Source organism: Nipponia nippon, unplaced genomic scaffold, assembly GCF_047370975.1.
Source record: "Nipponia nippon isolate SJK-2023a ecotype South Korea unplaced genomic scaffold, ASM4737097v1 scaffold_4, whole genome shotgun sequence".
NCBI classification, from domain to species: Eukaryota; Metazoa; Chordata; class Aves; order Pelecaniformes; family Threskiornithidae; genus Nipponia; species Nipponia nippon.
In genome coordinates, this window is record NW_028262358.1 from 99,397,312 (window position 1) to 99,414,045 (window position 16,734).

Consider the following 16,734-nt stretch of genomic DNA (forward strand, 5'->3'; position numbering starts at 1 on the left):
TGCAAAAGTCATTATCCATTTTATAGAAAAGATGCAAGTCAGAATATATATTGCTGGTTAACTGGAGTTACAAGTCATAAGTATGACAAACTCATGAATTATTCAGGAAAAAAAAGTGCAGTTTGGGCATCTGACAGTAAAAATGAAGCCTTTCAGCTATAGCTTATTTTAAAACTTGAAACCAAACCAAATATTTTACATTCAAGTACAATACAACCAAATATAGCTGGCATCAGTACCCTCTTATGTTCTGGGATTTTCAGTCAGGAAAATATTTGCCATGGCCAAAATCTCCTCTTTACTACTGTTTAGCATTTAACTAAACATTCTCTCTTTCAAAAAACAACCAAACACACACGTTTGGCTCTTCCAAGAAAACTGGCAAAACAGATCAAAAAACCTCCATTCTCATTATTTTCTTTATTAAATGCAGTTTTGGACCCCGCACCTCCCCAGATCTTTTTTGTTTCATAAGTTGCTATATTCTTGGCCCAGCATTTTGATTCATGTCCATTTAAACAGAGTCACACTGATTGAAGAGGTCAGAGTTAGGGCAGGAGCCATCTCCCATAACTTTTTCTTTTTCAGTCAAGGATGAGAGAGAGGCATGTTCTGGGAGTACATATTTTATACCTCTGTCATTAATTGGCATGAATAGGTTTCAAGAGCTGCCTGTTTCTCTCCAGCGTCAATTAGATGGTGTTCAGACAACTCGATAAACCTACCTACCTGCCTTTTAAGTACCATTTTCACCATCTGATTGCCAGTCACCCCACTAATGTTTATTTACTATAAACATTTCAATGAAAGTCAAAAGGACTGGGTGGAAGTGGAACTTAGTCCTTACACAGTTTTGATTAAATTTAAACTTTTTTTTTTTTCTGATTAAAAAAAATATTTTTTTCTTTGGTGTCTCATGTATAACTTCTGCATTCAATGGGTTTATAGTAAGTGTTACAGAGATTATTTATACTCTATTCTCTGTGGGGGAAGGCAAGCATACTTAGTGGTTAGCATTCAGATGAAATTTAACCCATCAGAAATACTGCCCCCCTTCCTTGCCTAGATCCTCTCCACTCCCATACACTGAGTGGATAAAATCCTGCTGGATTTGCCACCTCATTATGTTGTATTTTTTAATTTTAACTTGGTGTATGAGTAGCCACTTTTCTTTTTTATAGTTCTTTCTATGACAGATTCCCTTCTTAATATAACTTTCTGTACTTTTCTTAGTGTTTGTGTACATGGGGATGAAGAGATTTGTTTTCATTCAGTATAAATAAAAGCTATTAGATGCTTCTCTTGTATTTACTGTGTTAAATTAAAACACAGACTACATGTCTTTGAGATGAATCATGTTACAATGGAGACTTTTCTTCTCATATTTTACAGGGGGACAAAGGAAACCAAGGTGAAAGTGGTATCCAGGTATATCAACTTTGTTTCTAATGAAATCATCTGGCAACACTATTAACACAAGTCTTAGGTGTTAATTCAGGAGCTTTTTTTAAGATTAAACTCCACAGAAGGTTTGCTTGAAGTATAGCAGCACTGAGCCCTAACTCTTCTTCAAGGAAAACTTCTCAGTATGCCCAGTATGAATTTCCAGCTGCATTTCTGGGGCTGAGCAGGCTATTGACGTTTGGTGCAGAGCTGTGTGGTCCTAGCAATGGTGCGGGCTTGGGGATGTGGGTCGTGCTGCTGCCCGAGGGTCTGGGCCATGACCCAGCACTGTCCCGGCACGGGTTCTGTCCCTGCCTGCCCCAGGCACTGTGGGATCACATAAATGCTCATAGTCAAAGTAACGCCACCTGGCCTCTGCCCACCTGCTGTATTATAACCAGTGGGATTTTCCTCCTTGCTATCTAAAAGTCATGGAAATACCTACAAGAAAAAGAAGAGTATCATGTCACTACTCAGATCCTAACTTGTCTCCTCTGTGTTTGGAGTAGAAATTGTATCCTTCTGACAGTGTCTGCTCATAACTCTTGAAGAGTAACTTTTCAGATTGATTGGGCCTCGTTTAGGATGAGATTTTAGGGTTTACCTCTTTGTGTTATTTTTGATAGTTTAATTATGTCTCCCAGATAAATGTATATTTTAAGAAAATGTGCTTCTTTTCTGAAGGGACTGAAAGGAGAAAAAGGAAGACAAGGAAATCCAGGCTTACAGGTACTGTTAAAATAGTGATCCTAGTTCAAGAGAGCCATGATTCATATTTGTTTCTTAAGATTACTTCCATCAACTTGGATAGTTCTTTGCATCAGGTGAAGTATATTTATGTGTGGTATGATTACATAGTATAATATATAAATTACCTCTTAAACAACCTTAGTATTTTAAAAATAACAAATGCAACACATATAGAGCAGATGGAGCCACACTTTTCTTGTCTGTGCGCAATGGAAGGGCGAGAGGAAACGGACATGAGCTGGAACGCAGGAAATCCCAACTTGATATACGGGAAAAGCATTTTGCTTTGAGGGTGGTCAAACACTGGAGGAGGCTGCTCACAGAGATTGTGGCAAAACCTGTCTGGACAGGGTGCTGAGCAGCCTGCTCTAGCTGGATCTGTTCTGAAAAGGAAGTTGAAAGGTGGTCCCTTCCAACCTACAGGTTTCTGTGGTTCTGGGATATTATATCTTGAGAAACAGACCGGAAGTACATTTTTCTGGATTATTTTATTAAATTCTTAATTATGAAAAATTTTTATTAAACAGTTATAAATGCAGATAACAGCACAAAGTGGCTTTTGTGTAAAGGTTATATGAGTGATGCTTGAGGTATTAAGATTTTGCATGTACCATGCTACACTTTCATATAGTTCTTTACCTCCTAGACTATACTGGGAGTCATTATTGACATCTTCTGTGCTCATAAATTACAGATGTTTCCTGTTTCAGCTGCAAATCAGTGAGATCCAGTTGTTTCTCTTTAACTCTGGGCCAGTGTGTTCTGATTGTGTCATAGTTGGCTATCTTGTTATACCACAGAAAATAACTGTTAGTATTTATAAATACTTGTTAACTACGTAATCCGTGTTGTGTCTAAACAGAGAAGTATTTGTTAGAGGTACATATCTAAAACTAGACTTGGAAGGAAGTCACAGTTGCTTTTTTCAGAATTACGACATCGATACAGCTGCCTGTCTAGCCAGAAGGAGCTGATTCCAGTGGAGCATGGGCAGGGGATCTAGATTGTATGTTAGGCTAGTTTTATCACTCTCAGGGGTATGTAGGTCGACAGGAGTCCAGTAGTAAAGCTGAGCAGATATTTTTGAATTGGTTTTAACCAAATGTAATGTCCTACTCTAACATTTTACAAATTAAACTTTCTGTTTTTTCCTTTTGCAAATAATGGACAATTTTTTCATATATTTATTATTTAAATCATAAGGTAAAACAAAGTGATAGTGAAAGAAAACAATTTTTTTTCAGATAGAATGACGCAACTGAATTGCTATTGCTTGCTTTTTTTTTTTTGAGAAAGCTGAAAAAATAATACAGGCTTGGTCTAAAATTGTTTCCCAGGCTTATCTATATTGGTCAGCAACCAAAAAATCAATCATTCACATACTTCTGGTAGACAGCGCTAAGTCCTTCCAAGGTTTCTCAAGCCTCCAGGACTTCGCTTCTCTGTCTTCAAGGTAGAATACAGATTGCCTTGTCCATAAGAGTATGTCAGAAAAGTGAAAAAGCCTACGCTGAACTGCCATCTTGCCATGGAACTTAATGATCGATAACACCATTGAACCGTTTGGCAGAAATTACACCAAAACCATTTGCCAACATACAAAATCTGGCTTACAAACTGAGTTTGTATTTCAAAGGCTCTGAACTTGATTTCTGTCTAGTACGACTGTATTAAACAAGTAAAATCAGGAGTTTCCTTTTGCTAGAACACAAAATTTTATTTCTTTTGTAGAGTGAATAAGGTTTTGTCTATATGCACTTCTTGTACACTAATAAAATATATTGTTTATAGCACATATGATATATTCCCAATTTACCCTTTTTGTATATGATATTAAAGGTATTACTAAAGTGTTAATTCACCATGATATAAATTTTTCATCCTTAAATGCAGTTTGGTTTTTTTGTACAAATAGCAATCATAGAATCTTTAAAAATTGACATTTGTGTTTAATTTTTGAAAACAAAGGACAAAAATATTATTTTTTGATTCCAAATAATTTGGCTCAACTTGCCTTTTTTTTTTTTTCATATTAATTCCTAAAGGGAGTAGAAGGATTGAGTGGAGAACGAGGAGAGGTAAGTATTTTGTAATGACAAATATAGTATTACAAAATTATTCCATTTGTTTCTGCAAATTATGTGATCTGTAAAATGTATGGTTACAGTCTTATTTCCGTACTTGCATCTCTATAAGCAACAGAAGAGAAATGAATTGAGAAATATCAGAGAAGAGAAAGAAGTTTTAGTTAAAAAAAGACATAGTGAAATACATATTTCATTAAATGAAAGATTAAAAAAAATAAAGCCAAGTATATACTTTAAGAGAATTAAACAAACAAACAAAACGAGAAGGAGCTGGTTGAAGAAAGCAAATAATTAAGGAAAAAAAAATCTAGAGATTCTAAGTTCATTGAAAAATAAAAATATAGCTAATAAAAGAATACAGAATACTTGATAAAAATTACCCACATTGTTCAGCAGCAGCCAGTAATAGCAGGGCAGGATACAAAAGCAAGGCACAGGATACACAGAGATCCTTCTTCTTGTATACCTTCACTCTTTTGGGGAGTCAACAAATGAGGGGGATTTAAGCTAGAGATCAAGACCATTGCATTTAATGTCAATCTTGATTTTGCCTAATTCCTTTTGAACTGTGCTGGTATACTGTACTTTCAGCTTCCATAAAAGTCTGCCGTAAGGACTTCCACAGCTGAACTATTTATCTTGTGTGTTTTAACCTTCACCAGTGAGATTTCTTTGTGTGCCTTTATTTCAAAGCTAATGAAAAGAAATACAGCGAAGCCTTTACAAAGTTGTTTTGTTTTTTTTTTTTTTTTAGAGGATTCTGTCTTTGAGACTGACTCAGAAAATGCAGGGCAGAATTCTGTCTCTCTACTACTAAGTTTTTACAGGAATAATTCAACTCAGCCTGAAACTTGAGGGGCATAAGGGGAACCCTGCTCGGACTGCTCTTGGTCTGTCAGAAACTGCATTTGTTGCTCTGCAGGATATTTTTAGAAGCCCCTTTTTCCCCCCCCCCCCTTGTGTTTGGCTACTGTAGATACATTTATGGCCAGACCTTTTAATCTTCATGTTGAATGTTGTTTAAAAATTAGCATTTAAAAGATTAAATTTGTTAGCTATTTTTTATTTATTCCAATATTTAGTGAAATCAGGGTACTTACTGTCCCATTAATATAATTCTCCCTCAACTTTATTTAGAGATTTCTTTGTTCAACCTTTTTTCATTAAAGCATTGTTGCATATCAATAACTAGACATATTCTTTGGAAGCGCAATTATGATCATAAAATAATTTTATGCATTTAAATATATAAATTGCCCTATATGCTGCTGTGGTTCTGTGAAATACTTAAAATTACAGTTTTGCTTATATGCGATTTGCTAAATTATTGCCAAAATTGGTAAAAGATTCCTTGTATATTATTGAACTAGCCTCTTTAAATATTATAAATCATGGTAACAATAATTTTTTTCTGAAAAATCCTTTTAATAATGCTCTTGCTATATGCTCAGGTATAACAATGTCATTGTGTTTGCTTGTGAGACCTATAAAATTAGTTTATTTTCTGTTTTTATAAAATACGTTGTCTTTTGTTAGACACTGACTCCTCAATAAAAAGTTTCTTCAGTCTGTAATTCTCAGCACTTATTGAGCTCTTTTCCTTTTTTATATTTTCTTTGCCAATAACAAGTGTTAACAAACAAGGCCACACATGGGATGTGGCTGAGCATTACAAGACCAAGATATACTGCAGAAAATGTTCCCTCAGCAGTTTCATTTGCTTTTTGGCAAGTTCTGCAGGCAGTTGTGCTGATGCTTCCAATGTTTTGTCCTGGTGTTTTTATACTGGCTTCTTGCCTGTAATGTTTTTCTACAATAGATGCCATTTTCCCAATATTTCACTGGTTCTTAATGCTTTCTAGCCCGTTTAACATTTAGTCCAAATAAATCAACTTACAATCAGATGTCTTTTATATAAACATAGTCCATAGCTTTAAAAGTAATTAAAATTAAAACAACTTCTAGCTACAAGAACAGCATGATTTTCAGATCCCAGCACTTATACCTTCTAGTATAGCCACAGGCAGCTACATATGCTCCATATGTTTATCTCTCAGCCTTGCCGACCCTGTTAAATGAAAAAAACATTTGTAGTTATGCAATAGAAATGAATAAGTACAAATCTACATGGTGTAACTAAGAGTATCAATTCTTTATGACTACAACATTCAAGTTGACAGTATCAAGAAAATAAAATACAATTACAACCTTGGAAAAAGTCAGTTCTGAATTAGCGTATAACTTTTGTAGTGGGAAGAGTTTATGGACTGCTGTTCAGTTCATGCATGGCATCTTACTGGTGGACCATCTTTTCAGTAGTACTCAGGATCTTGACTGACATCTGTCACATTTTGTCTCATTTCTCTTTTTTTTTTTTAAGAGGAAAAACTACCTGCCTTATTTTAGTGGCTAGCTCTCTGCATAAAACTGAGTAATCCTATACTGAATTTGAAGCTTGCTACCCTGTAATAATTCATGTGGAGAACTCTGGGCATTGTTACTAATTCAGTCCAAGCCAGAAAGCTTTGAATTTTTCTGATGTAAAGAATTTTGATGATTACTATGTAGAATGATACAAAGTAATATAAATGCCATAATTTAAAATTCAGTGTCAGTCTATGAAGACTGTATGCCTGAGTGCTTCTTAAACTCGCATTATTTGCTCCAGTGAGTTTTGTCATATATAGCAATCCTGCTGCCTTGTTTCCATAATTCCATCTAAAATAGTTGGAAAGAACGAATGAAAATTTCGAAGCAACTGATAACATTATGCAGAAGCTGTGCAAAAATGGAAGGAAAAAATTCATCAGGGAGCATAGTATACTAACTTTAATCTTGGGTACGTACCAAATTACACTGTACTGATGTTTTGTTGGCTCCAGCATAGGGAAGGAGTTCCACATGAACTATTGCAGTAGGTAATTCCATACATAGGAGAACCATTGCTTTGATGAAGAGATATCAAAATACTTTGCAGTATTATTTTAACCTTTTCCAGCGAAGCAAAAGGACTACAGTTTTTATCAATCATATGGGGAATAAATGAAGTCAGAAAAAAACAACAAAAAACCCCTAACTGAAATCAAACTATTTTTTTCTTCTGTCTTATACACTACAGACATAGGGTAGAAGTCTTGATTATTATAGTATGTTTGCCAAGAACTTCAGTGATGCCAGAATTTCACTTCTAATTTTTCCAGCCTTCTAAGGATTTTAATGTACTGTAACAAATTATCTACTTATCATGAAAAAGTGAATGAAGCCTTTCCTTCCATATGTTGATAAGGAAGACTATTTTGTTTTATGTTAATTAGTTAGTAGAATGGGTCCTTAAAGTTAAAAAAAATATATAACGGTAATTTATTTCTAGTTATATTTGGTTTATAATTTTATCTGAAACAGTTACTAAAGAATCTGAAAACTTCACTACGTTTTAGTGAAATAGATCTCATCAGTATCAAGTTAGTTTTCAGTAACAACTTACATTCCTTTTATGAAGATCATCAAAGAAGATTTTCTCAAAATATATTTGCTTGGTGCTACTTAGCTTCCAAATGGTCTGTGGAGATACAATTGTCTTTTTGTTGGCTTTCATTCCAGAAAGGTGAGAAAGGAGATCCAGGCATTCGAGGCATCAATGGGCAAAAAGGAGAATCTGGTATCCAGGGTTTGGTTGGACCTCCTGGTCTCAGAGGTCAGCCAGGAGATAGAGGACCCCCGGGACCACCTGGATCAGACGGAAAACCTGTATGTATAGGACCTTAAGGTACCTTAAAAACCCCAAACAAATGCATGCCTTCTTTTAACCGTTCTCTGTTCAATTCAGGCACGAGAATTTTCAGAAGAATTTATTCGGCAGGTGTGTTCAGATGTACTGAGAAGTAAGTTTGAAAGCCTCTTTACTGTTCTTTCCTTGTTTAAAGTGCTAAAGAAGTTTCCTGATAATGATAAAGAAGCTTTCTTGAAAGCAAGATCGATATTGCTGATTTATCACTTGTTTTCCTAAATATATTTCCACAGCACAGGTTCTATACTTTGCCATCTTTTTTTCTAAAGGTATCATATTTTCTAAAGAAAGGAAACTATTTTTGTATTAGTGGCTAGGGGGCAATATTTTTATATTTTATTGTTACAACACTCTAAGCAATTTTTTGTGTGAATTCTTCCAGCCCAGTTGCCTGCCATCCTCCAGAGTGGAAGGCTACAAAACTGTAACCACTGTCAATCCCAAAGTGCTTCTCCGGGACTTCCAGGACCACCAGGTCCAAGAGGCCCAGAAGGCCCAAGAGGGTTTCCTGGTTTACCAGGAAACGATGGTGTTCCAGGGCTGACAGGCATCCCAGGTCGCCCTGGGGCTCGTGGGACAAGAGGTACTGCGTGCATGTGTCACAATGCTAATGGCCTTTATGACTTCATTTTCTGCTTCCAGTTTTGAATGGGATTAGTGCAGGGTGGAGTAAGGAAATAGCTGGGTTTGTATCATGAAGCGTAACTGAGGACATGGTGCAATGTGAATGTTGCACCACTTATGAAGAGCCCATGTCAGAAGAAGAGAAAATACAAGAATGCAACAAGATAGCTAGTGTTCAGTTCTACTGTAGTCAGACTTTGTTTTGATCTTTTTAGAGAGTTCTTAGTCTCATGTAAATGTTTTTAACTGCATTTAGATTAATTTTTTTAGATCAAATATGCTTAGACATGAATGTCAATGAATTTCCATGTTTTCTCGTTTCTTTTCTTCCAAACTTCCTTATTTCTGCTGTTTTAAAGAACAGTATTTATTCACTGGCTATTTACTATCTGCTACCCTGTAGGCTGATTTTTGGCGTGCGACAACCTTTATACTCCCCCTGATTTCCTAGAGTTTTCTCCTTTTTTCTTTTTATCTCATAAGTTTTTTTACTCCTTTCTTTATGCTTTTCTTAAACGTTCTGGTTTCTTTTTAGGCAAGCTAAGGTTTATGCTTTCAGGTAACTCATCTGTCTGAGCATTCCAACTGATTTCTGTGATGTATTTGCAGACTTTAAGTTAAGTGGGCATATATAGTCTGGAACTGGACCAAGAGACTGGGTGAAGTCTGTAACTTGGTAACCGGTCCCAGCAGCAACTGTCTTTCCTATACCATCAAAATAATCAGGAAAGCTGTATGAAATACAGCTAACGAGTAATGTGTCAAGGGTAGGCAGACAAATGGTTGGTAAATATTTACTTCCTTTGTGACTTATTAACTGTGACCTAGCACATCAGGTTCATTTTGGATGTAATGATGATTTGTCTGTAGTGCTTTTATAATTTCATCTCCAATAGGAGAATGTGCAGTTTCACTCTGGAGCTGTCACTAACAGTTCTGGCTATTCCATAAGAGTTGGAAAAACAGATATCTGTTTCTATGAAGAAACTGAGTTTATTGGGTTGTACTAGTGTAAGAGAGTACATATTTTGCCCCTCTCAGTATTTCTTTGGTGGAGATTTAATTCTGCCGTATGTTGTGGAAGATTGTCTATATATTCTGTATTCCACAGGGACTTTGGTGAATACCTTACACTTGCGTCATACAACTTCTTAAAAACTTTGCCTATGGAAAGGCAATAACAGCAAATTTCTTAACTGCCAATCATCTGTTCCCTCAGCTCATAGTGGCTGTCTGCTTAACAGGTGCTATGTCCGCTCTTAATTCAGTAGAAATGAGGATAATTTAGAACCCAGTTACACTGTACATGTTACAAGGAAATGCTTATTTTACATCCCATTATTTGCTTTTGAACTATTATATTTTTTATTTAATAAGTATCAAATACTGACTTCCTAAGTCATTGGATGAAAATATTCTTAGTGTACAAAGATACGCGTTTACTAATTCACAGGACTGCCAGGGAAAAATGGCGCAAAAGGCAATCAAGGAATCGGGGTTCCTGGGATCCAAGGCCCTCCAGGACCTCCAGGTGAGGGATGGTTCAGCTGTGCAGATTCAGTGCATGCTAATAATTTCCAAAAAAATGTGGTCTAGAAAAAATGTTGATATAATTTGGAAAAACTTAGATAGTTTTTACACATCTTAATTACCATATATGTTTTATGGCTAATGCCTGTCTCTTGCATGCCTTTTGAATTGTCATATAATGCATTATTTAATATAAGACAGGTCTTGTAGAGAGTGGTACCCAAGACTGCTGTTTCTTGATAGGTGGATCTTGAAGTCTGCCATTATCTGAAAACTGAGCCCTGATATAATCATGTGAATTGTAAGCATTGCTTAGTGAAGGAAAATGTTCTTCCTAACAGCAGTGTATTCATGCAAAATGCAAATTTGAGCATTTGGAAGAGATATTAGGGCCTGATCCAAAGCCAGAGAAACGAATAGCAATCGGAGGCCTCTGATTCATGCCATGGTGGTTCCAGATTATATGATAAAGTATAGCAGTGTACTAAAGTAGATTTTTATATTTTCTTTTAAAAGCTATTTTTGTTTAAAGTGTTTTCCACATGCTTTTTAAAAAAATCTTAATAAGGTATCATGTTGGTTATATAAGCACGTAAGCAGTTTGTGACAAGAAGTGTCTTTTTCAGAAAATGAAGTTTTCTTTATCTGCTTACCTCACCAAAGAGCAGGGGGTTTGTGGGTCCATACTTGCTCTTGTTGTCATTTTAATAAAAATCCTCTGTAATGTATTTGTTTATTGCATGTGTGTCGTTAAGGTCCTGAAGGTCCCCCGGGTATGAGTAAGGAAGGACGTCCTGGAGAGCGTGGGCAGCCCGGTAAAGATGGAGATCGTGGCAGTCCGGGAATGCCAGGACCGGTTGGACCCCCTGGAATTTGTGACCCATCACTATGTTTTAGTGTAATTGTGGGGAGAGATCCATTTAGAAAGGGACCAAATTATTAATTTGTGATACAATAATTTAGGGGAATAGGTATGGTGCTTGTCTTTTATGGTCTTTCAAGTCTCAGGAAGGTGACCAGCAATAATTCCATAAGCAGGAACAAAAGTACTTCTGACATTATAAACATTATAAGTAATGATCCCAAAGGTTATATGTTCCTTTAGAAGAGAAACTCCAATAATTTTTTTATAACTTGCCTCGATTGAATTTCAAGTGTTTTTAAAGAATCATCAGTTTTAATAGGAATAAAATTAACTATGATAGTTGGTATTTAGTATTTAAGTGTCCTATCGTACTCCTGTTACCACTGAAGTCCTTTGCAAAATTGCTGGAGACGCCACTGGGAGCAGGATTAGGCCTTAAATGGTATTGGTCAGGTATAAATTACTGTGAAATTTTTCACATGCAGCCAACATAGACAGTATTTGATTTTGAAAGAATGTGGCTGGCTTTGACTTCATATGTGTGTGAATCTCATTGGCTTGTGTACATTTCATATGTCATAGCTCCAAGTGTTCTGTGAGCAAAAGCATATATCAGATTTTTGTAAATTAAGAGAAATATCTGGACTTATTATGGAAGTAATATCACCTATTTTGCCATGCAACTCTTTGCTTAAAACCAAGGTGAAATGCAAGGGTAGAACTCCTACTGGTTCAAGAAAGGCCAAGGTTTTATTGCGGATGGTACTTTCAGCTACAAAAGGTCAAAAGGTTCCGAGTGGGTGATCCAACTTACATGAAAATAGCATTAAAAATAAAAAAGAACAAAAAACTGGTATAGCTGGCTTGTAGCTACGATTTGACAAAAATAAAAATTAAAAAATGTTTGCACGACCCCAATGTAACAGTTCTGCATAATTAAGTTATATACCCTTTGCTGTTTCTCCCCAAGGACGGCAGTTGCCAAATTGAAGAAGCAGGTTTACAAGGAGAAAGGTCTAACTGCTGGCTGACTAGCTGCAATGTTTGCTATGATGTTTCCTTTTTCATTTTAAGCAAGCTGTGTGTAATTTTCATTGTATGCTTTGCTGATGAGGTGTATTGCTTGCTTTTACATAAAGAGCGAAGGCACAGTTCCCATGAGAATTTAAAATCCGTTTCTTAAATTAAGGCAGAGTCTTGTATTGAACTTAACTAACGCTTTATAAGTGGCTTTTTCTAATGTGTTGTTTTTCTGTTGTCCTACTATCAGAGATTGGTAATATGCTTGACATTCAAGGTAAAATAAAATTTTGTAAAGAACTGGTGGTAGTTTGATGAGTGATTTCAAGAGTCGCCTGTGTCCTGTGTCGCAGGAAAGAATGGTGCCTGTAATACGTGGAGGGATAGTTCCACCTTGCAGCTGTGCTTTTTTTCCCCAGTGTCCTTCCATTTCCTCTGGAGAAAGCACAGTCCCTGGGAGCAGCACCTTCCTGCTGGGCTCCTGCCACCTGCGGGGCAGGGAGTGCCGGAGTGGCCAGCTGCACTGTGCCCAGCAGCTGCTGCCTGCCCGGAGCTGCGGCCCGTGGAAGGGTGCTTGCAGTGAGTAGCTTAGCCAAACCACAGCCTTGGTTATAGCAGAGTGCAGTCATTAGCATCTAAAACCTAGTCGAAAAGCCTCCAAGATCGTTCTTGAAAGATACTGATGTGGGCCTGGCAAATGAAGCTGTGCATGAAGTTTCCTCCCCAGACCAGTGTTCCTTGGTACACACTGTAGGACTTTGCTCATGTGAACAAACATTGATTGAATTTGTGGAAGAAAGAATCTAGAAACCTCTTATTTTGTTGCATTCAGTCTCACACTGTTTATTTTTTGAGAGCTGGAAGTGAAACATGTCACTATGTCAGCAAGGAATCAGGATCCCAGCATGTTTGTAGAACCTTTGCGAGCTGTCCACACTGCATGCTAATTTAAATCCATGTTTAAGACACCTTTTCCAATAAGATGTATGGTGGTGTGACTGGTGAGCCTGGGAAGAAGCAAAACCAAAAAAAAGAGCAAGTCAGAAGGACCTCTGACTGCAGCGAATACAAACAGAAAACCAGAATTCCTTACTTGTAGAAAATCCCAGTATTTGTTTTCATTATAACTTAAAATAACACGCATACATTCTTCCACATCAGAAATACAGTGGAAAAGTTGGAAATTTTTTAATATTTCACTTTTTTTTGCATTCATTTAGGTAAAACATTTCCTTCTATATCCAACCATTTCAGTTCTATCAAGAGGAAGAAAAATTTTAATGTAGTTCATTCGACAGGAAAAAAAGTCTTGATTTATCAGCCAGTCTGATTGGTAGCTTAGGTTATGATTTCATTTGATCAAATTCACACATATATCAAGCTTCAATTTTAAAAGTAGTGGTGGTTTTGTCACCCCATTAGTCCTATTGGAGGGTTGTTTCTGAATGACTCTGAGGATCTATATGTAATTTCCAGTCTGTGTCTATTAATGGCCATTTTATATACCTTCATTCTTATGCTAACGTTGCCTTTGGCTTGAGTTAGTCCTTTTCTTTTGGCATGTTTTAGAAAAACAGTGTTCCCTGACAGCCTGTCATCCGCTACGTTAGGCAATCAAACCTTTTCTTTTCCACCTGTTTGAAAGGCTCTCCACTGCCTGTTCGTCCTTGTAGTTCTCTGCTTCAGTTTTTGAGGGGGAATGAGTCATTCTAGAAATATGTCCATAATTCTAAGTAAGGAACCTCAGTTGCACCTCGGTGATGTTGATACTTACTCAAAGCATGTAGCTCTGTTCAGCTTCTCATTTTCTTAATTCTCGGGTAAGTTATATAAGAATCACGTAGGTCTCTGATGAACTAGTCTTACCCAGATCTACTCCCTCTTCTGTTTTTTGTAGCTGATGAGCTCCTGTAGGATAGGGCAATTCAAGCTGGAGGGGCCCTCAAAGTAGCTATGCTTATTAGTTCTTAAGTGTATAAGCTTGCAGTATGTAGCACTGGATTTCGGAGTTTTTTTACTGTTCTAATTCCAAACTAATTCCTCTTGTGCTCTGATCCTGCTTTCTTTTGATCCAGTCTTCATTAGCATGCTCCTACATTTTGTGTCAAGGTCACTACAGAAAAAAGTATTGTCGATCAAAAAACCAGTTCTCGAAACAATCCACTTTTTACCTATGCCAATATTTCCATATAAATACCTCTCATATACCTTATTTTCTTATTCATTTTATTGTTCCCTTAATTGGAAACCTGTATCTTCGTAGAATCATAGAATACCAGGTTGGAAGGGACCTCAAGGATCATCTGGTCCAACCTTTCTGGGCAAGAGCACATTCTAGACAAGATGGCCCAGCACCCTGTCCAGCTGAATATTAAAAGTGCCCAATGCTGGGGAATCCACCACTTCCCTGGGGAGATTATTCCATTGGCTGATTGTTGTCATTGTAAAAAATTTTCCTCTTGTGTCCAGTTAGAATCTCTGCAGTAACTGGGTGAAAGGTAAATGCAGCAAGGGGAGATTGCAGCCACCAACTCAATTCAGGACCGAAAAGACTTGCCCCCCCCCCCCCCCCCGAAAGGACCATGTGTGCTAATTTACATAGCAAGTGAGGCTAATTTAAATACAGTAAACTAACAGTGTATGAAATGTTAATCCCTAACCAGTAAGTGTAAATTTGGGTGGATTTATACTAATCATGTAGCAGGATAAATATGCTGTAGTTTTGTACAAAGGGGTGCTAGATTTGTGGAACTGCCACCTAGCACCCATCTTTGCTCAAATGTGAAGGGAATAAAATACCTCGGCTCTGTGTGCTAATTGGCGTCTGCACACTGGGCAAACAACCCCGCATTTGGGATAATGTGAGCATTGCAGCCAAGGCTATCGCTAACCGAGCTATTACAAAGCAGGTTTTCTTGGTTTGTGAGTAGCAAATCCAGGAGTGCCTCATTCCTGGTTGGCACATCTAAAATTTGTATGAGGAAGCAGCCCTCTACGCATTCCAGGAACTTGATGGATGACATGTGAGCTGCTGTATTGTTCTTCCAAAAAATGTCCCGATAGTTGAAGTGACCCATAAGAACCAGGCTCTGTTGACCTGAGCTTGCTTAAGTGACCCAAATACTTCTTCGTTGGCTTTATCGTCTTGGTTTGGAGGTCGGTAGCAAATGCCTACTGTAAGATCCGCCTTGGAGATGACCCCTCTGATCTTGACCTAGAGGCATTAGATAGGGCTTCCACAATTGCCGTAGTTGACTTCTGTACATTCAAGGTTCTCCCTAACATAGAGCGTGACTCCTCCTCCTCTTCTTCCCTGCCTGTCTTTACAAAAGAGCCTATAGCCATCCATTGTGATCCTCCAGCCATACGAGTTGTCCCACCATGTTTCAGTTATTCCTGTGATATCATAACTTTCTGACTGGGCGCAGAGCTCCAGTTCCTCCGGTTTGTTCCCCAGGCTGCGTGCATTGGTATACATACACTCGAGGTGGTTGTTCTTCTGGTTATCATCTTGGGAGGCAGCTAAGGAACATTTGTCTTAATTTTTTCTTTGTCTATGCAAATAGAAGAGAGCTTTTGACTTTTCCTCCACTCTTTCTGGTATCTAAGGTAGTTCAGTCTGGCCTAGCATCAGTATTTCTGTACAGCGCTGCTCAAAGAGTACAGGCTCAGCTAGTGCATGTCTTTGTTACAGCTTTGAAGCAAAATCTCATGTTGCAGATATTTCACTTTATATAATAAGATAGTAAGAAAGACTGACTTTGAAAAATAAATAATTTAGATGCTTCACTGAATGTAGAACAAACTTCAAACCCTTGATCTGCCAAAGGAGATTTGAAGCTAAATCTATTTGCCGTAACAGCAGTTTGGATGCTTTGAGCTTCAGTACTGCTTCATCTTTGGTATTTTGCTCTGAATTTGAGTCTGTGAACCTGTCACATTTCTACAAAAAGGATTTGTGTTTGACAAGTTGGAATTTTCCAGAGGAAATGCTAACCATCTAACCTGTGCAGGTGCCTCTTTGAGAGCTAATAGCAATGTAGCTTATTTAAATGAAGACAAACACTTTGAAAACCTAGTTCTACATGATTAAATAGCCAGAAACTATTAGCAAGTGTCTTGCATCCCATTGAAAAGCACATGTTACAGCCTAGGAAGGAGCCTAGATTATTGCTCCTTATAAGATTTTATCAACCCAGAATTAGCTGACTTCACAAATCATTTAATTTTCTGACTTCATTTGATATAATGGGATGATACAGTAAATGTAGGTGTGTTCAAGATCATATCTTGATTGGATCCTTTAACTGAGAATATGAATATTTTTCCCAGATCTTCAACTAATTCTGAAGTAAGAGGTTAAACAAATGGTATAAACTTGAGTATTATCAGATTAATGATCCACAGGAGAGAGACTCTTATTTATTATTCATGCAAACTATATGAGGTTCTTGTGGGTGTTGATCTGCAATCAGAAGCTGTGAATAAAAAAAATCACTGTGAAGCATGTCACCATCTAACTACCAGATATTGTCTGGAAACAGTTAGGAGAAACTCTGTTAACTGACATTTACTTACTCTCCTGGTGATAGTCTTTAAAATTGGATCTTGGGGTAATTTTTAAGCAG

At 37.2% G+C, this 16,734-nt stretch overlaps 1 protein-coding gene across 1 annotated transcript in view; it reads left to right on the forward strand.

The window, feature by feature from the left end:
- COL21A1 (collagen type XXI alpha 1 chain) overlaps positions 1–12,406 on the forward strand; it is a 118,902-nt gene extending 106,496 nt beyond the window's left edge. Inside the window, exons 23-30 of the mRNA XM_087775182.1 lie at positions 1,393–1,428; positions 2,128–2,172; positions 4,239–4,271; positions 7,881–8,027; positions 8,107–8,161; positions 8,450–8,650; positions 10,145–10,222; positions 10,977–12,406. Of these exons, the coding sequence (XP_087631308.1) occupies positions 1,393–1,428; positions 2,128–2,172; positions 4,239–4,271; positions 7,881–8,027; positions 8,107–8,161; positions 8,450–8,650; positions 10,145–10,222; positions 10,977–11,164 (783 nt within the window). The 3' untranslated portion in view covers positions 11,165–12,406. The remainder of the gene's footprint in view (positions 1–1,392; positions 1,429–2,127; positions 2,173–4,238; positions 4,272–7,880; positions 8,028–8,106; positions 8,162–8,449; positions 8,651–10,144; positions 10,223–10,976) is intronic.
- Positions 12,407–16,734: the final 4,328 nt, after the last annotated feature.